The sequence below is a fragment of the Buteo buteo genome, chromosome 25, assembly GCF_964188355.1.
Source record: "Buteo buteo chromosome 25, bButBut1.hap1.1, whole genome shotgun sequence".
Lineage (NCBI taxonomy): Eukaryota > Metazoa > Chordata > Aves > Accipitriformes > Accipitridae > Buteo > Buteo buteo.
This window is the reverse complement of record NC_134195.1, coordinates 19,845,601-19,866,199: the sequence shown is the minus strand read 5'-3', so window position 1 is coordinate 19,866,199 and position 20,599 is coordinate 19,845,601. Positions and strand designations below refer to the sequence as shown.

The following is a 20,599-nucleotide window of genomic DNA, read 5'->3' as shown; positions in this document are numbered from 1 at the left end:
TTTTCATGAGATTGCACAGGGCTTATTTGCACAGCATATTCATAACAGTGCTTCAACTTGTAGGGGTGGAAAGTGGGACCCTCTATGTATTGTTAGTAGGTATTTTGTGTCCTGAGGAAAAATCTCAAACAATAGTTATCAGGATGGACCAGCATGTCTAACACTACATCGGATGATTCAAAACTGTGGGAAAATTACACTTGACTTCTGTAGGGCATCTCACATACTTGGTTGCTACATCTTGCATTAATTGGGGGGTGTGGGGGGGGTGTATGAAGCTCTAAACCCTTTCTCTTTGAAATATTTAGGAGAGAGATGAAATTTTGTCAACACCTGTGGTGATGCTATATTACAGGTATAGCATAGGTAGAAAGGAAAGAGGAGTGTGGCTTTCATGGAGAGAAGGGATTGTATGTTTGTTTGTGTGTTTTTAAGCATGCAGGCAGTTGAGTGTTTCTCAAGTTGTTACGCTTCAGAGGTACATCTCCATGAGGAAGCCCCTCTGTAGCAGGACATAGGGTATTCTACCCCAGTCTGGGATCAGCTTGTGCAGCATGGCTGGGACCATGAAGGATACCTGTGGATCCATCCCATGAAGGATCTTCAGTGCTGTGAATGATGGGCTCTGTCCAGGCACCGCACTCCGACTAGGATGGAGTAGGATGCGTAGGATGAAATGTGAGGAAGCCCTTCCTTCTCATCTCACCCTGCTCTGTGCCTACTTGAATCGCTCTCCCGATCTTGGTCATGATGTGGCCAGTGGCCCACCTCCAGTATTTGGTGTTCCCAGCTCTCCAGCTTTGGCTTGAAAGGAGTTTTCTATTTTATGGGGCCCTGTTCCTCTGTCCCAGGGCAGCCTTGAGAGCCTAGGATACTTTTTTTCTTTAACGTGTGGGTGTGTGTCTGAACGAGTGCTGGGGCTCTCATGTTTAGAGCAGAAATACTAGACTAGCGAATTTCTACCATACCCTGAGAAGACCGAAAATCACCTCTGCCTTAATTTGATACCTTCAGCCAGATTCCCCAAGCCAGGGCAGTGTTTAGAAAGTAGTAAAAATAGTAATGATCCAGGAAGTCAATTTTGTTAGACTGAGTTAAAAAGACAGGAAAGGAGACCTGAGGGACTTGTCCCGCTTCATAGCAAATCAATCTCTGTTTGAGTGCCGGTAGTTTTGGGGTTTGTTTTTTCATGAGATTAATATAGAAGGCCAGAAGCTATTTCTGCCTGCAGGAGCAGGCATAGTATGTCCTTAACATATTCTGTGGCTTTCTCTTCTCACTGAAAGCTGTAGCATGAAGCATATTCTGAGATAGAACTATGTTGTGCACTTGCACAGAAGAAAATAGCAGTAGGTGGGATACTGGAAAAGTTAATAGCACTTACTCAATGTGGACGTGAGAAGATAGTTCTGTTTCAGCAAGATAGTGACTCATGATGCCAAAATGAATGTAATGAGGATGGCTTATTTTAGCTTAGATATCATACATACCTGTTGAGATCTAAGAAAAAGCAAGCGAACCTTTGTTAGGAATACTGTCAGTGTTCAATACCCTGTAGTGATCCAAGTTGTAAAAGCCCATCTCATTGCATGAGAATACAGAGTGCTCTTTCTGGGGCTTTTTGAAAGGAAGAGTGGTGCCATTGTTGGTAGGGTGCTGCCCTGTGCCAGAACGCCACAGTGGATGGCAGCATGTGCTGTGTATTCATCGTTGGTCTGAATCCAGTGAATCTGAAGAATAACTGGAATTTGAGAATATTTCCTTGATTGGTAAAGTACTGTGGCAAGGTCCCTTTGGGGCATAAGCAACATGAAAGGCACTGCTTTACCCTGCTCCGACTTCTTTCACTTCCCTTCTTCTCCATACCCTAACTGTCAAGAGATATTCCACAGGTGAGACTTAATATCTCCTAATCAGTGGAGGGCTTTTTTTCTCAGCCTTCTCTTTTCTTGATCTAAATTCAAAGTTATGATACTATTTTACTTGAAGTTTCTGTTGATAGATCCCATCCCCAAGAAGCCTAAAATCTCATTGCTGAGTTTACTGGATCTTTTTAGTTGGCATTTGTCATACCACCTGTGGTGGGTTGACCCTGGCTGAAGGCCAGGTGCCCACCAAAGCCACTTTATCACTCTCCTCCTCAACTGGACAGGGGAGAGAAAATACAACGACAAGCTGATGGGTTGAGGTAAGGACAGGGAGAGATCACTCAGCAATTACCATCATGGGCAAAATAGACTCAACTTGGGGAAATTAGTTTCATTTATTACCAATCAAATCAGAGTAGGATACTGAGAAATAAAACCAAACCTGAGAACACCTTCCCCCCAGCCCTCCCTCCTGCCCACCTGAATGGGGAATGGGGGCTGGGGTCGGTTCCTCACCCCTGGTCTCTGCCGCTCCTTCCTCCTCAGGGGGAGGAGGACTCCGCACTCGGTCCTGCTCCGCCGTGGGGTGTCTCCCACGGGAGACAGTCCTCCAACAACTTCTCCAACCTGAGTCCTTCCCACGGGCTGCAGTCCTTCAGTCCCAGCCTGCTCCAGCGTGGGTCCCCCACAGGGTCACAAGTCCTGCCGGCAAACCTGCTCCAGCGTGGGCTCCTCCCTCCACAGGGCCACAGGTCCTGTCAGGAGCCTGCTCCAGCACAGGCTTCCCACGGGGTCACAGCCTCCTTCAGGCACCCACCTGCTCTGGTGTGGGGTCCTCCCCGGGCTGCAGGTGGAGATCTGCTCCACCGTGGACCTCCCTGGGCTGCAGGGGGACAGCCTGCCTCACCAGGGTCTTCACCACGGGCTGCAGGGGAATCCCTGCTCCAGCACCTGGAGCTTCTCCTCCCCCTTCTTCTTCAGTGCTTCTCACAGAAGCTATCCCTGTAGCTCTCCCTGCGACCAAAACCTTGCCACACAAACCCAATGCACAACCAGGTGACCCGCCTAGTGGATGAGGGGAAGGCTGTGGATGTTGTCTGCCTGGACTTTAGCAAGGCCTTTGACACTGTCTCTCATGGCATACTCCTTAAGGAGCTGGCGGCTCATGGCTTAGACAAGTGTGCTCTTCGCTGGGTAAAGTACTGGCTGGATGGACGAGCCCAGAGAGTGGTGGTGAATGGAGTTAAATCCAGTTGGCAGCTGGTCACAAGTGGTGTTCCCCAGGGCTCAGTACTGGGGCCAGTTCTGTTTAATGTCTTTATCAACGACCTGGATGAGGGGATTGAGTGCACCCTCAGTAAGTTTGCGGATGACACCAAGTTGGGAGGGAGGGTTGATCTGCTGGAGGGTAGGAAGGGTCTACAGAGGGATCTGGACAGGCTGGATCGATGGGACGAGGCCAATTGTATGAGGTTCAACAAGGCCAAGTGCCGGGTCCTGCACTTGGGTCACAACAACCCCATGCAGTGCGACAGACTTGGGGAAGAGCGGCTGGAAAGCTGCCTGATGGAAAAGGACCTGGGGGTGTTGGCTGACAGCCGGCTGAAGATGAGCCAGCAGTGTGCCCAGGTGGCCAAGAAGGCCAACGGCATCCTGGCCTGTATCAGAAATGGTGTGGCCAGCAGGAGCAGGGAGGTGATCGTCCCCTGTACTGGGCACTGGTGAGGCCGCCCCTCGAGTCCTGTGTTCAGTTTTGGGCCCCTCACTGCGGGAAAGACATGGAGGTGCTGGAGCGTGTCCAGAGAAGGGCAACCGAGCTGGTGAGGGGCCTGGAGCACAAGTCTGATGAGGAGCGGCTGAGGGAACTGGGGCTGTTTGGTCTGGAGAAGAGGAGGCTGAGGGGAGACCTGATCGCTCTCTACAACTGCCTGAAGGGGGGTGTAGCGAGGTGTTGTTGGTCTCTTCTGTCAGGTGGCTGGAGATAGGACAAGAGGAAATGGCCTCTAGTTGCAGCAGGGGAGGTTTAGGTTGGATATTGTGAAAAATTTTTTTACTGAGAGGGTTGTCAGGTATTGGAATGGGCTGCCCAGGGAAGTGGTGGAGTCACCATCCCTGGAGGTATTTAAAAAGCACATAGACAAGGCACTTCAGGACACGGATTAGTGGGCGTGGTTGACGGTTGGACTCGATCTTAAAGGTCTTTTCCAACCTAAACTATTCTATGATTTGTGACCTATAAGAACTGCATTGGTACAAGTACAGCTGTTTGTAAATGAAGCTGAAATTATTTTGTTTTCTGTGCCAAGCTGTCATGGCAGTTCATTGAACAACACTTCCAAAGGATTCGTCTCAGAAGATATCCTTACAAAGTGAAGTTCTGCTCATCCTAGTATGAGTAAGAAAGCCGATCACCATTTTGGTCTTTAATTCCTCTGTCTCCTGCCTAGACTGCTTTATTACTCTCATCCATCTGTTAATGACTGAATGAAGGCCTCTGAAAAGCGTCATAAGTCCTTCCTCCTTTTGCTTTGACGTGAGAGCTTTCTGTGGTAACGTGTGGAGGTCTCGTCCACTGTTTTGGTACCAAGTTGTGAAGTGCCTCAGAGCATGGTGAAAGGCATGTCTGGCCTTTAAAGGCAATTTACAGGTCGTGGTAGAGAAATACTCCCAAATAATGCATACTACTCTCCAACCAGATTTCTTTAGCCCCCTTTGGTCAGAAAGTTGCCATCCAGTCATGTGTGGCCCCAAGTAAAGCAAACACATTGTTAAAGCAAATATGTGGCTATTGGAGACTGTGAAAAAAGCTTTCCTGGGGGGAAAGTTGACTTGTTACTGGCTGAGCTGGTGCATCGGGGAGAGTGGGAGTCATTAGCAGACAGACCCTTGGGCTGTAGGCGTTTGATGCTGCAGAGGATGTTTTGGTGAGAAGGGTGTGAGAACATCTGCCAGAGGGAGGAATGTGACTGTGGTTGGACCCCAGTCACTGCTGTGCAGTTGCCGTATGGACACCATACTGCATCAGCGCCGGGAGCTCTCTGGTTCTGGTGGAAGTCAGTAAGTGAAACGCCTCTCCTGCTAGGTCATGTAGATCTGCAAAAACCAGTGGGTTGGCACGCTATGGGAGGGAGCACGGTGCTGTGTGGGCTGCTTGGCACGTGGCAGAGTAAAAGCGGATGGTTGAGAGCAAAGTGCTCGTGCACAGCAGAGACTGTTGAGTATCCTGAGCATTGCTGCTAAAGAAATCAAGGAGTGGAGATGGAACCTGATCCTCAGGAAAATTTCCTGAAACAGAAGAGTCTGAACAAAGCAGACATTTCTCCTACAAGACTCCTTCTGCAGTCTGCATCCTGGGCTTTTCTTCTGAACAGTTTTTATATCCACCTCACTTGCAAGCTGCCTGCCTGGGATCTCATTGGCATTCTGCTTTTCTGCTGTAATCTCATGTTGTTAAGGAGTGTGATTTTTGTTCTTAGCTGTGCCTCATATAGAAGATTACATAAATACCCTGGAAATCTTGGGAGGGGGAAGAAGAAAAAGGAAAAAAAAAACCACCAAACCTTTCCTCTGAGAAACATTTTGACTGTGTAATCTTATGTCTTCCTCTCAGAGAAAATTCTGTTTAACATAGGAGGAAGGCAGGCATGCCTCTTTACCAAGAAAGTCACAAACTGGCTTCCTAATGGTCCAGCTGTGCTAATGAGCAATTACAGACCAACACACTGAGCTGAGGTAGATTTGTTCTCCTAGCAGTTGTTGCCCAGAGATGTTTTGATACAGGAGTCTTTTTTTTCTCCTTTCCTCCCTGTGTTGAACTTGTGTCATTTCAATCTCCTTCCTCCTGTCCTCCTTTCCCTGGTAAATAGCTATTCACTTTCTAATTTGAAGCCATTTCATAAAGGTTGTACTTTGGAGGTTCATCTCTCCTGTTCATAATGCTCAAGTTAAACCAAAGGATAATCCCAGCAGTGTCTGGGGAGGTTGGTTTGTTTTTCCTTGCAGCGCAGCAGTTTAGTTTCTCATTGAAAACTGGTATTTTCAGCAGTGTGCCCCTGGTACGGGGGAAAATTGAGCTGTGGGTACAGGACCCTTTATATTGGGTTACTGTAAATGTATTTGAGTTCCAAAATCCTCGATGACACGGTCCATGCGAGTGCTGGGGGCAGCCAGATGAGCTCACTGGGGGATGGACCCGGAGTCTGCGGTTCAGTGGAAACACTGCACAGACACCATGTTGCTCTCTGCCACAATGAAAGAGTGGCTTTTTTTTTCTTTCAAAGTCTGAAACATATTGAATAATATATAATTTACTAAAAAGATTTTATTGGTCACGGTTCCATTTTTTCAGAAAGAGTGAAAATTTGTTAAATATGCTTGCAACTCGGGAGAGAGGGAGGGGGAATAAAACTTCAAACAGCACTGCTAAAAACAGCCTGGGCTGCTTTTGTTTGGACTTTGAAAACACAGCAGCTTAATGCCTCCATTGTACGCAGGGGGAAATATGCTAATTCGAAGCACATTTCCCATCAGAAGCCCTTTCAGTCCTGTCATCGTTGAGATATGAAGGATGATAAAAGCGGGGAGAAGGGGGAGGCCCGTATTATGGGAGCGCGGCTGCTGCTTATTGTGCGCAGGGAGCGGGGCTGAATAGAGCTGACGAGCCCGGTCACCCGTGAAGCCCCATGGCCCCGGGGCCACGCAGGTTCCCATGGGTGCCGGCCCCACCGGGACCCACTGCCGCCGGGGCAGGGGTCTTCGGGGGCTCCCCTCGCGTCGGCCAGGATGGGAGCGGAGGGGCTGCCGTCGCCCGTCCTGCAGCCCTGTAGCCCGGTATTTCCTTCTGGGGAACGCGGACAGCTACTTTCTGTTGGCTTTAAGTGCAGTTTAAGCTGAAATAACTGATTTTTTTTTTTCTGACAAGGCCTCCGTCGCTTCCTTTCTAAGTTGCTGGTGCTTGCAGGGCAGCGGTGCTCGCTGGCTGCGCGGCGCTGAGCTCCCTCAGTAAAGAGATGAATTCAGCTCAGCAAATGGGTGCTGCCGCAATCGGGCTGGTCTTTTTCTTCACAGTTATGAAACAGGAGGGAATCTGTGAAATGCTACTTAGTCTGTTACCACTCATTTATATGATTATATTTTAGGTTGAAATAAATACATTCATAAGTGTTTGGTACACATGAACAATCTGTAAGCGCTATTCTTTAAATGCTGCATGACATATATAAAAACCTAGGGTTTTGGTTTTTTCTTCTCTTTCTTAAAGTCCAGAAAAGATGTTTAAATGGTGGATTTTGTCTCAGGAGTCTGACCCTCTTGGTCTGGAGCTGGGGAGGTGCTTGGTTTACCCAGGAGGACTAGATTTTCTGTTTTCTTTTTAACAGGTGCTAGTACTGTTTTATTGTAGAGTATTTGGAATTAAATGAACTTGAGGTTCTGATAATGTTGCTATGATATTTGCTTGGAAACTGTTTGAAATGGCAGTGAGAATTTAGATGTAGTTGTTTGTTTGGCTCTATAAACCTGCAGTGTAGTAATGGCAAATTAAACTAGGAAAATGGGCTTTTGATTGCATTTGCAATCTGGTGATGTTCTGTCTGCGATACAAGTATGTGCTATGCTCAAACACACAATTAGTTTAAATATTTCTGAGGACCATAGCTGGAATTAAGTGCTTGGAAATACTTTTAAAGCTGTGGTTGGTCTTCAGTTTCTTCCCTGTACTAATAAACTTGTGAACAGGCACATCATGCTGGCTGATTTTGGCTGGGCATGAGAAGCTGTGATCTTTTTCTGCAGCCTGTGGGCAAGTCTCTGATCTGCAATGAGAGGACCTCTATCACGTGTCGAGCAACATGCTTTCGGTCACCTCCAGGATGGTGAGCACACACTTGACGTAGTACAGTTTTTTTGTTACAGAGACACAGTTCCTGCGTGGACCAAGAAACGAACCTTAGCCAGAGGCTTGGATGTTGTTTTTACCTTGTGCTTTTCTCCGTTGTTTTGTTGTTGGGGTTTTTTTTTCCGATATATCCATCCCTTCTCCCTTTTCCTGGTTCCTTAGCTCCTTTCTTTTTCTCTCCAAATGGTGCAGGAGGGTGGAGCAGATGATGGTACTTCAGGAATTGGTAGTGGTGATACATACACAAGATGTGTCTGTAGTACCACTGAGAGCAGAAATGCCCAGTGCCATTTTGAATAATGAATGTGAGGGTCTCCAGAGCAAACACATAATGATAATGCTTAGTGTTTACACTTGGGAAGCACCGAGTGCAAGAGAGATGGTTACAAATGTGCTGAAACCCAGAGAGCAGAAATAAAATGGGATGGGAATGGTACAAGGAACAGATGAAGAAGCAGTAGATGCAAAATTAGTTTTAGTCTGACTCATGACAAAGTGCAGAAATGATGCCTTTCAGCCATTTAAAACAAGTGAACGTCATGTTTGGAAAGAAACAGAGAAATGGGGATGTCACTAGGCAGCGTCAGGGTGGGATTGCTCAAAAGAGAGTCTGGATTCTGGGTGGTTTTCAGGCAGCGGGACTGGAGGCCGTTTGGGAGGCCGGGATCCTGCTCCTGGAGAAGCTGCTCCTTTTGCATTGACTGCGGTGGGGGCCTGGCCGTTGCGCAAACCCTTCTTTGTGCCGAGCCTCAAAACCTGCCGGGCGGCAGAATGGCTCTTCCCGCGAAACGACTGAAAGGCTCCGAGCTCGAGACACTTAAAAAATTAGGCGAGACAAAGTGTTGGAAATGTATACTCTAGGGAATAATCCTGTCCTGGCAAGGGATTTTACTTGACAGCCTATCTGGGAATCTAGGCTGAAAGCCGCTACTTTGTCCTTAACTCACCCTATAGCGCTTTTGTCTTGGAGCTCGCTTTGTATGCAGGATCACCCACTGCTGAGGTTCGGCAAAAATCGAGGCGTGACATGATCCAGACGGAGCTCCAACCGTGCTTGTTGTTGGCAGGTTAAGTCATTCCCTGTTTATAAGGTAGAGGGTGGGTTTTTTTTTTAATTGCGCTGAACTCTCCAAGTGCACACTTAACTTTTTATGGGCGCAAGTGAAAGACCTGTTAAACACTTCAGCGGCTGTTGTTTGTTGTCCACCGGCGGCGTTCTCAAAGGCATTGTAAAGCGCAGAAAGAACCGCTACTTTATACATGACCGGGATCCCAATTGATGCAGCTAGAAAGGGGGGATTGGAAAAGCTAGGCCGGTCGAAGTTGCCTGGCACATATTTAGCCGATGAGTTAATTGGATACCCTCAAAGTGGAACTTGTTAATGTCCTGCCGCTTTCCTAATGAGGATATCTGCTCTTGCAAAGAATACAATGATTAATTGGGGACCCTTTCGTTAGTGTCTTAACTGAGGATTTCATGACTAGTGTCTTGTGTGTGAACAGAAACTATATTTGCAATTCAACAGGCGGTCCAGGGCTGCATGACAGAACCTGTCCAGGATCTTTCCCAAAGTACAGTTTAATTACACTGGAATGGGAATTTTCAGTATCGGGGAAACAGCTACAAAAATGGTGACTTACAGGGTGCTGAAACTTTAAACAATTAATTTCAGTACCTTGTACCAATCATTATTTTGATGGTTTCTTTTATGTCAACATTTTGACTGCTGAATTACATGGGCTTTTCAAAACATTGACACACAACTGCCCAGTAATCTATGAGTGGGTCTTGGAGCGACATACGGCTGAGCCTAGCGTCGGTGGGGCCAGCCTTTCAACCCACGATACTGAGGTGAGCGGATGATGGTGCCTAAGAAATGGTGCTCTCACTGCGTGGATTAGCTCTGCCACAAACTCCAGTCTGACACTGGGTAACTTGGTTTTCGGCCCTGAAATCTTGAGCTGGAGGAGGCTGTAGCACTGCGATGGTGCTTAGTTGTGCATTCACTGTCAAACTTAATACCTGTTGCGTGACTCTCTACACTAGTTTGCATTCCTTGTTGTGGTTCTGATGATGCCAATGAAGTTTTTTGCTCCATAAAAATATGTATATAATCATATGCATATGTTTTCTTTATGTATATATGTATACACACATATCTCTACTTATGATTTATGCATGGGATCCCTCATGAAATTCAGGACAAGTCTTCATCCTTGTCTCTCCCCATGCCACTCCACCGTGGGGTACTTTATTATAATGAGTGCCCCTGGTTTCTTTTTGGGGAGCTGTAGGGTTTTGTACTTCTTTATATTTCCCTGCTTTTTTCCATGCTTTGTGAAAAGACTGGACTGAGGCCAAGACTGAAGAACAAAACTAGCACTGAATAGATGAGAGATTGTAGGTGGGATGCTGAAGTCTATGCGAAGAGTGGGAGGGCAATTTTGAAAATCAGAACTGGATGTAAAGTTAACACAGGATTGTCTGATTAAATCTGACTTTGTGGAGCAGAAGAATAAGTTTGTGTCAAGGCTGAACTCAGTGAAGTTTAGATTTATTTATAGATAGATAGAGAAAAAAAATTCAACAGGTAGCCTCCCAATACCAATCCTGTCTCAAACTCTCATGTGTTTTGAGACTAAGCAGCTGTATTAGCAGGAGCGTATTATAATGATACCTTTGCTGCCTTCTGAAACTTGGCAGGAATAGCTCTTCTACAGGTACAAGAGGCACTTCTACTTAAGTGCTAGGAAGTTTGACATAAATATCTAGGATGCTATTTCAGTATGTCCAAGTATTTAGGAACTTTTGTTAGTCTTCTGAGATGGCAGTAGGCTTTGGCAACAGTATTGGAGAAGAGGGTTCATAGCAAAAGCTAAGTAGGTTGGCTTGTCTTCAAGGCGCAGAATTAAGGGAATGAAGACAAAAGAGCTGAGCATATCGTCTTCCTGCTGTACTGCCTAGTTTTAAATTTAAAGTATTTGAAACTTGCCATGCATTACACTTGTAGGAAACTATACATGTTGCCATAAAGTTGTTGAGCTGGAGTAGAAGCTGAAGACGACCTTTGGGGCTAGTGCCCTAAAATGTCGCTTGCTGAATGAAAGCTACTTCTGGGGGAGATGCTAGGATGTCTTTTCTTTTGTTTCCTATATTTCCATGCTTTCAGCTGTAGTATAAATGGGCTCCATATTGTCAGCGTGTTTCTTTCTGGCTTGCCAAGAGTGTGGTGCTTACTCCAGGCAACCTCACAGGAGGAGGGTGCAGGAGGTGATGTTGCTTCCAGCTCAGTTTCAAATGTAGCCTATTTTGTTTTCATTTTTATTGCTTTTCCTCAAAAGTCCTTGGTGTGCTTGAGGTTGCCGTGTTCTGTCTGTCAGGGTTCTGAATTATTTCCCCCAGTCTGTTTTTTAAATACAAGTTTCTTACACCCAGGAAAACCTTACTAAAGCCATTAGTCAGGATAAAGAAACAATAGCATTTTTTTTTTAATTACTTCTGTGCTGTTGACTGCCTTTCATAAGCAGAAATGGACCTCCCAGCTGCTTAAGAACATCACCAACTTTTGCTTTCATTTTGACTTTGATTATAGCTCTTCAGGCTCTTTTCTTTGGTAGCTTTCACATCTCTGCCATTTGAGTCGTCTTTGAGACTAGGACTTGATGAGACTTAGCTACTGGAAAAGCCTTACAGAATCATCTATTCACTCTTTAAGGGATTTTTTTTTTTTTTCCCCCCCTTTATGTCCCAAATAAAGGTTAGCCATCCACGTATGTTCTGGATTTAGCCTGTTTATTGCCTTTGATTCTCACCAGTGACTGTTACTGCAGTGGACTAAAGCAGTGGTCCACCTGGAAGCTCGCAGGCTGGCCAGAGAAAGGTATGAAACCCAACAACGGAACGACATCTACTTTGCCTGCCTGCTTGCTGCCAGGCATTTAGATTGGCAGCAGTTATTGCCGTCTTCTTGTGGCTTTACTAAGGGGGTCACAGGACTGGCACCTTCACGCTCTTAAGGTCTGCTCACCCTCTTGGACTTACCTGCATCAGTTAACTTGGTGATTTTCTTTCATTGCAAAGATAACCACTGTCCACGCTTAAGCCTTTAGTTTTGCCATTTCTACAGAAATCTTCAACACTGAGATCCCGAAGTGCAGTGCAGACTCGTGGTTTTTAGTATTTTATACGGTATTTTGTACTGTGGTAAAAGTGCAGGGTTTTTCCACTGTTACTTGTTCATTAATTTGGATTTAATTTTCCTAGTAATTTAGTATGTCTGAAAGAACAGGCCCCACTTTTTTTTTTTTTTTTTAAAGTACTTGCCAGGTATATGACTGATGCACAACTAAAAGCTTGTTGTCATGCTTTGATTTTATCCACATGGAAAATTTGCCTGCTTTTGCATAAGCATTCAGATCGGGTTTTATACTCAAGTCTTAGGTAACTGGTCTAAAGCTGGTCTGAACACAAGCAATTATGTTGAGACACACACCAAGTGACTGCATGTTTGTTTGTTCTTTCTCTTGAATATTTTTGCATATATCCTTAAAAAGAAAAAAAAAAAAAGAAAAAGTATCCTACAAGTTGTCTTTAAAATTAGTTGTTTGGAATACATGTCAGTTTTGTTTGAGGGACAGTGTCTGTATTTTAACTTCTGAGTCTTGGATCTCATAGGCTAATCTCAAATTGGTCTGGAAGTTATGTGAGAACATTCTTTATTACAGCTCTGTGAAGCCTTTGTAGAAGTGGCAAGTGTGTATTCATCTCCTGAAAGCTTGTGAAGAATTTGCTGTAGGTTATGATAGAGCTCCTCAGCCTTCAGGAATGTAAACTAGCTTCAGTGACATTAAAGATAGATGTTCAAAAGGAATTGGCACACGAACAGAGTTGGGTTTTTAATACCTTTTTTAACTTGCGCGATTGTGCTATTTTACTTGACTGAGCAAAATGATTAAATGTTTTTTGAAAACCTAGATGAAATAGATTAAAACCTTTTTTTAAAAAACTGTTTTGCAGCAAATGTGTCTTAGTCTGCAGTGTCTTCACATACTTTGCTCCACTGCTGTTCATCTTGAGGTTTGGCTGTAGACTCAGAGCTGTGCTTTAGCAGCAGAGGCCCTTACTGCTCAGCCCCCCTCCTCATTTTCATTTTGGTCTACAGATAAAATGCTGGGCTGAACTCCTGAAATGTAACTAGCCACCTTCCCTGGTTGCTGGTTATCTAAATCAGCCTGGTCTGTACAGCAGGTTTTGCTGAGTATCAGTCTTCAAAGAATCTTTCATAATTTCTGCCTTTGTGGCTTTGTCTTTTGCTGTGTTGTCATAGGCATAGGCTTGATGTCTCCCAGTCTCATCACATATTATGAAAAGGATGTATCTGATTAAGGGAGAGAGCATTGGATGAGACAATTTGCTGGCTGAGGTTAATGCTCAAAGCACAAGATCAGCACCCATGTTAGCACTGGAGGAAAAGCATATAGTTTATCTGCCCTGTTTATCAATGATGGGACAGAATTTTGAAGATGAAGAAATTACTTAAGATGATAAGTGCTTAAACCCCATCATATATTATATCAATCTGGAACGCAGTAAGAAGGGGGGAGGGGAGAACTTTACTCTCATGCATCACTTGAAGCTTTTAGAGGATGATTTAGTAGGGTAGAATTAATGCTTTTGAATATTTGGGATAGCTTCTGAAGTCTTCACTTCAAGCTCTTGTGGAGTGGATTCTGATATTGTGCCCTGACTTTTTTATTGCTTGTTTGGGGAAGGGGTTATCCTGGGAAGAAAGTAGGGGAATAGTCTCTGAGCCTGTTAGTTTTGTGTTTGTAAAACATCTGCTCTGAAGTCCTGAGCCTGCCTAACAAAATCTGCTTGCCAGCAGGAAAGCATGCAGCTGTTTGGAGGAGCAGGCCTCCCTGATGCAGAGTGGAGGGCTTCGTTAGTGGGTTTCCTCCGGAGACAGTCTGTAACCATAGGTTTTGTCTAGTATATTTGGTGTTTAAAGAAAGAAAATTCCAGATGACGTTTGTATTTTCTGTGTATTTATACTGATAAGTGCATTAATATTATACCACCTGAATCAGTTTTTGAACCGGACTTCTGTAACTCGGGGTAGTCACAAGAGAGGTTTCAACCTTTTAAACCTTCCAAAGTAAACAAAGGTCGTTAAGAAATGGAGATGTAGACTGTGGGAGCAGCAAGCAGTAGTACTGACTGAACAATGAGAAGTTCCAAGAAGGGAATTTTAATGTCAGAGACAATCAACTGTTTTGACCAATGACTAAAATTAGTGTGACTTTCAGCAAGCAGGGTGTATTTGCTATGGATTTTCAATCTTACTGATGCTAAATGGGGAAAACACCACTCTTTGTAGAACATTTTCTTTGTATAATCATTATCCCCAATGTAAAGAAGTTGTCTGTCCTTTCTTGACTGTGGGATTTGAACAACTTCTAGTAATGGTTAAAAGAATACAGCAAACATCACCTATGGTTTCACCTTTCAGCTGCTTCCTTGAGGGAGTGCGTTTGCAGTACGTGGTCTTGCTGGGCAGGATTCCAGTATGTGTGTGGAGTGCTGTGTGGGCATTGGAGAGGGAGACTGGAGAAATACGCCTTGCACCTGGGTTGAGGTATCTGCTGGACCTGCTGATTTGATTACCTTCAGGAACCCAACCCATTGCCTCCTGTTGGTTCCTGAGGATACTTCATCTCCTCTACAAATTAACTTCATCCTGCTTATAAAAAGGTCCGCTGAGGTGGGAGCTTCAACTGCAGACTTTTCCTGGACTCCAAGAAAGCTTTTTAGGGAAATGCTTGACATCAAGTTTTGATGCTATGATATGAAATCTTAGGGTAAGTCCAAGACCTCTTGGCAGCTGGGCTGAAGCATGTGTCTGAGCAGTAATGCCAAAGCAAAGTAACAATGGTGGCGACCGTGGTGAGAGAAGAGGATTTGTGCTCTGATTTCTTGCAAGAGAAGGGAACTTTCTCTAAAGGTTGGGTCTGAGGGTTTTTGTGCTTTTCACTAGGCATCTATAGAAATAAAAATGCACAGTAAAATTGTGGGTGTAGTAACTTTAACCAGAAGAGACTGAACTGCAGCTACAAATCTTTGGACTGCTTCCCTCCTCCCACTCTCCCGGTTGAATCTGTTATATGGAACATGCAGCGTGTAGGTTTTAACATCCCCAGTGTTTGCTGAATCTGCTAGGAGTCTTTGCAGCCTGCAGAATGGGCTGCAGCAGCTGGACCAGCGAAGCCTGCCAGACCACAAAGGCCGTTCCTCCATGGTTGCTCCATCATCCTACGCACAAGAAGGGGTGCCTTTGGGCATGTCTGCCCTGTGCAGTCTGGCGTACTGCGAGGCCATTCAGACAAGGAAAGTGATAGGCAAGGTTAATTAGCCTCAGAACAGTACAGCCTGAAATATGTCAGTTATCTTGGGGTTTGGAAGGTGAATAATACCCCTATGTGGTGAGCACGGGGCTGCTCAGAGCGGCCTGGGGACACTTTAAGTCACCTCACGCAGTGCAATATAGACATGTCCTGGTTTTGTTGCTCCCAGAGCCACGTTAGTACAGCTTGTTAGATCATGCTGCAGTCCGCCTGGATTTAGGGGAACGATCAAACATGTGCTTAACAGCAGCTCTGCACTTGCTTCTAAGTATGGCTTTAGGTCTCCAACAGCAGACATCCTTTTAAAACCCAAGTTGTGTTTTCTTAAACATCTTATCCTTTAAAGTATTGCATGTGCATTTTAGGTCACTTGAGCTTGCTTGGATTTTTGTGTGCATTTTTTTCCATTGCAGTTGCCAGTCAGAGAAAGAATTTAAATTTTCCACGTACGTATACATATGCCCACTTTTGCTTTTATGCTTCTCTCACGCAGTCTTTTGCCGTGGGTGAGCGGAACTTAGTCGGCAAAGAAAGCAAACAGAGAGAACAGACCCATCGCCCCCCGCCCCTTGAAAGAGCAGAGGGCATGTGGAATAAATCAAAACGCGAAGCATAATAACAAGATCCCATGGGAAAGGCAGCCTTGCGATTGTGTGCCGGCGTGCACTCCCCTTAGAGACGGCGGCCGGGGGGCTCGCCCCACGGCGGCCGGGGGGGCTCCTTTCTTTCTCGCCCGCGTCTCCCCTCCCGATGTCGCCAATCCATTCACCGCCAAGAGAATTGATTAACGTTCGTCGGGAGCCTTGGGAGACGGGAGGGAAAAAGAGGGGGAGAGCGGAGGGCGAGGGGAAGGGGGTGCGAGCTGGTGATGCCGGTCCCCGCGACGCGGCGAGCCGGGGCACGGTCGGGCGCAGGATGGCAATTTTATAGCTGGGGACCGCGGTGACGTATGGCTGAGCGCTCGCTGGCACGGCTCCTCGTGGACCAGTCAGCGGAGCGAAATTGAAGCTGACAAGACTTTTCTGGCATTTTGGAAAGGACTGTAATCTACTGTAGGGGAGAACAGAGCCGCTCAATCACCGCCGCCGTAAATAGGAGACGGAAGGGAGTGAGAAAGGAGGCGAAGAGAAAAAGTGCTTGCTGGGGGGGGAGGGGGGGGCGGCATTTTTGGTGGATGGTATGAAGCCAGCCATGGAAACTGCAGCGGAGGAAAATGCAGAACAAAGCCAAGAGAAAAAAGGTACCCAGGGGTCTAACAATAGCCTGTTTAAATCTTTTCATTCAGGGGGCTTAAAGAGGTTTAGGCCAGTTTTGTCACTTTTTCGAATGGCTCTTAAACAATCATTACTGCATCTTCGGGCTTTCAGCCGTCCTTTCCTGCATGGCTTGACAACAAATTAATACAGCAACAATCTTTCTGTCTGTGTCTGTATTTGCTCTGAATCTGTCCTAACCCTGCCCAAAATTAGGTTTGCGAAAGAAGTCTTGTAATTGCTGCGTCTTTGACGGATTTTGGAAAATTTGGTTTACAGAGGTAGCGTGTGCCTGTGTGTTTGCATGTCATTTTCAGAGCCGTAATCTGTTGTTTTCATCGAGACTAGCCATGTAGCAAGGCTTTGCAATGCAGTGTGGGAGACCTAGGTTATAATAACATATAATAGATTATAATACCACACAACCTTCGTGTATTTAGCTTGATGCCAAATGCTACTCTTATTTTTAAATTCCTTTTCTTTTTCTATGGTGTTGTCTGGCAAATTTTGCTTTTGTAGACATCTGCCTGCGCTATGATAATGGGGAGTAATGCAATGAGTTTCACAACATTAGATTTCAGGATGTGTTAATCACCAAGAATTGCTGCTTTTTGGAGAGAACAATTCCATGGTAGTGGTTCTGCGGTAGGGAGACAGCAGCGCAGAAGGAGAGGTGCTTCATCCATCCCAGCCTTACAGGTGATTTATTTGGTCTGGAGTGCTGAACTTCAGAGGGTAAACTGAACTAGCGAAGGATGGTTTTTTTCTGCATCATATAATTTGTGCCAAATAAATGTCCCTCTTCAGTGTAGCAGACTACTGTACTAATCATAACAAGATCTTTTTGCTAAATGATACAGCAGTAACAAAACTATTACAATTTCCACTGCCCTTTTACATAAGTCATATTATACTTCTGAACCTGTTGTGTGTCATTTATAACCAATCTGAGTATCTCACAGGCATAAGCAGCTGATACACAACTAATACATTTCCCCAAGTAGAATTGGTTTCATTTATTGTTAAACAGTTCAGATATGAATGTAATGATAAACCCCAGTACTGTCCAGTACCAGATTTTGTTTTCCTACTTTGAATCTGATTCCTCCTACACACTTTGTATAATTCAAACCTAGCTTCAGTTTCAAGTAAATGAAATTTGTCAAGTGATTAGACATAGTACTACATAATCCCTTAGGGATTTCACAGAAGGAGGTCCACTGATGAGAGATTAAACTCTGAAAGCCATTAGTGTATGTGGACAATAACCCACCTCACTGCAGATTTTGAGTAATTAATGTACAAAATGTCCTAAATACCTTGACTATAAAACCACCTTGAACTCATAGATGATTCTTCAAAAATTACAGCAATTTTTTCTTCTGATGAGTTTCTTTTAAACTGATACGACTCATGTACCATAAACACCAAAGTTATCTGTATGCATTAGCAGCTGTGCAAAACGAAATGTGTTGCTGAGTGTGTTTATGATGAGTTTATGGTTTCCCTTTTATTTTGGCAAGGATGAAAGCACAACATGTAGAACAGTAAATCTGTTACTAAGTCAAGGTGGTTGATCTGTTGCTTTCATAGGATGCAAGCAGGGGAACTTCTATCTTAATTTTACCACCCTTTCCTAGTTTTTCTGTGGTAATTTTATACTGTGGATCTGTTACATAGGTATGTGTATGTAACACTTCAAGGCTTTGTTCTTGCCAGTTTCCTAATTTCTGAAAGCAACACATGGTCTCTCACATTATGCTTTTTATTTCTATTCACTTAAATTCCCAATATGTTTCACAGCAAATTAAAATGCAGAAAGCTGAAGCAGCCCTACTCCTAGTTTCAGTAGCAAAATAAATAGCCCAAATCCCCCTGCAAAGTTACTGCCATGAAGCAGTGATTCGGTTTTGGGGGACAGATTTTCCAAAGTGCTAAGACTGTTGAGCCTAGTCGGGTTTTTAGATGGGCTCAGCAGGCATCAGGTACCTCTGAAATGGCAGGATTTTTCAAAAGGGCTCTTTCACCAGCAGTTCTCATGGAGGAAAATGAGCTTTTTCTCTGTGTGAAGAACTTCCAGGAAAATGCCGCTGCTTCATTTTGGGGTACAAAACAGAAGGTGACCCCTTTAAAAATGTGTCCATTTACTGTCTGGACCGGATTTCTTGCTTGCTGTGCTTTACATGCTTGCCAGGCTTGCAACATTGGCTTCTTCCTCTAAGATCCCACCTGGACTTGGCGTAATGGGCGTCCTTGATGAGATGCCCTAGACCCAGTGATTGCAAGGCAACTGCCACAGCTTGAAGCAATCGAAGTGTTATCACAAAGCCTTTTAACTCTTCCTCCCAGAAATGAATTGCAAACTCTAAGGAGATAAAACGACATCTGAAGGAGTTTGGGGGATGTCGCTATTGCTAAGACTGAGCAAGAGAAGATCCTGAGCATTTCACTTTGGGTATTCAGGTTCACACACAGTATGCTTTGCACTGCTGACTTCTGGGGAAAGTATCTGCATTTAAATAATAGCAAATCATACTTTTAAGCTAAGAGGGTTTTTCCCTTTACCAGAATTTTAAACTACAGGTTTCCGGGTCATGCTGTTGAATGCAAGGACCTCCTCAAGGATGTACTGTAATTGTATAGAATAAATACTTGGAGGAAGTTGAGTTGGGACTACATGCTGCCTATATACAGGGCTCCCTGTACTCGGGAGAATGCTGGAGAGCAATACTGCTCAAGGACTTGGAATGAGCAGCGAGATCTATTTTCAGTTCAAGCACTTAATACAGTCAGATCTGAACAGTGGTGTCACATAGGTACTGGTTTATGTTTCCCATCCCCGTGGCAAATGTGGATGGCCAGCTATTTTGGATTGCAGTGTAGCTGAGACAATTTACGCAAGCTAATGTGCTTTATGAATAATTACTGATTGATAAATGAAAATCATTGAACTTACTTAGATTTTTAAAGTTTGCTAAATTATATATGAATTCCAGTTTTATATTTTAGTAATTATTTTCATGAATCCCCTGCCTGATTCAGGCAGTGATATTACCCAGCTGATGGATTCAGTGTTTATCAGACATTTGTTTCTCTGCACCCAGATGAGTGGCTGCTGCCCCAGTTTTTTTAATTGGAAATGGAACAACACCCATGTTGATGCAGATAAGAAATAAGTCAGCTTTATACTGCGTATCAGCAGCCCTTATCAGAGGAGAACACCATGAGCAAGCTGAAGCAAAATGTTTAACAGATACTTTACAGGGCTGCAGGACAGATTGGATGCATTTTAAAGATGAAGGTTTACAAATTATTACAAATGACAGGGTTTATCTTGCAGCCATTAAATTAAATCAAAATGTGAGGATTGGGCAGGCAGATTTACTGAGGTGGAATAAATAAGAAAAACGAAATGCCGTTTTGCATCAGCAGTGAAGGATATAGATCCTGATATACATTAACAGAGACAAGATGTTTCCCTCTTAATTTAACTATGAGAAATACTACCAAGTTGCAAAATTCAAAAGACAAAGTAAAACCCAACTATGGATGACCATGGTGAATTCACCAGTTACACATGGGAGGATGGAAGAAGGCCATTACACTAGGATATAGGTTCCTTGTATGAATGCATACGATGTTGAAATTGCATATGCTGTGCTGAGGAATAATGAAAGCCAGCCTGACCAGCTGTACCAAAGGTTCCTTTTAATTGGCTCTTCCCTACTAATGAGCTCTCGATGAAAGAAAACCTCGTGCTCAGGAATGGTTGTGAGCTTTATTATTTTCATCATATATGAAGCAAACTTTCTGCTTTTAAACTCTAAATAGACAAATATATGCTAGTCAAAAATAGAAAGAAAATACTTCTCAAGACAACTGTACAACTGTGTGCGGTAGTGTAAGTGAAGCTGCTAAAGTGCGGCGTAAGAAAGGAGTGAATTAATGAGCAGTTTATTTCACTTTTAGTGAAGTTCTTTTTACACAGTGAGCTTATGACATTTTGATGCATCACAGATAGATGTATTTTTCATTACAGCAAATTGAAAAAAATGACTTTTTTTATATACGTGTTACAGTTATTAACCAAAATATACCCCCTTAATGTTAGGCTTACACAGTGATATCAGAGCTGTCAAGCCGTTTAAAGATTTTTAGCATGCTGCATATTATATTTTTTC

At 44.3% G+C, this 20,599-nt stretch overlaps 1 protein-coding gene across 6 annotated transcripts in view; it reads left to right on the top strand.

Annotated features, from left to right (window-relative positions):
- GPM6B (glycoprotein M6B) overlaps positions 1 to 20,599 on the top strand; it is a 113,335-nt gene that overhangs the window by 64,049 nt on the left and 28,687 nt on the right. For 2 of the 6 annotated variants that reach the window (XM_075057537.1, XM_075057538.1), the window contains exon 1: positions 16,330 to 16,405. The exons of 3 other annotated variants lie outside the window; for them this stretch is intronic. In XM_075057537.1, the coding sequence (XP_074913638.1) occupies positions 16,345 to 16,405 (61 nt within the window). In that variant the 5' untranslated portion in view covers positions 16,330 to 16,344. Of the gene's footprint in view, positions 1 to 16,202; positions 16,406 to 20,599 lie in introns of those variants that run through there. One more of the 6 variants, XM_075057540.1, reaches the window with a different exon arrangement.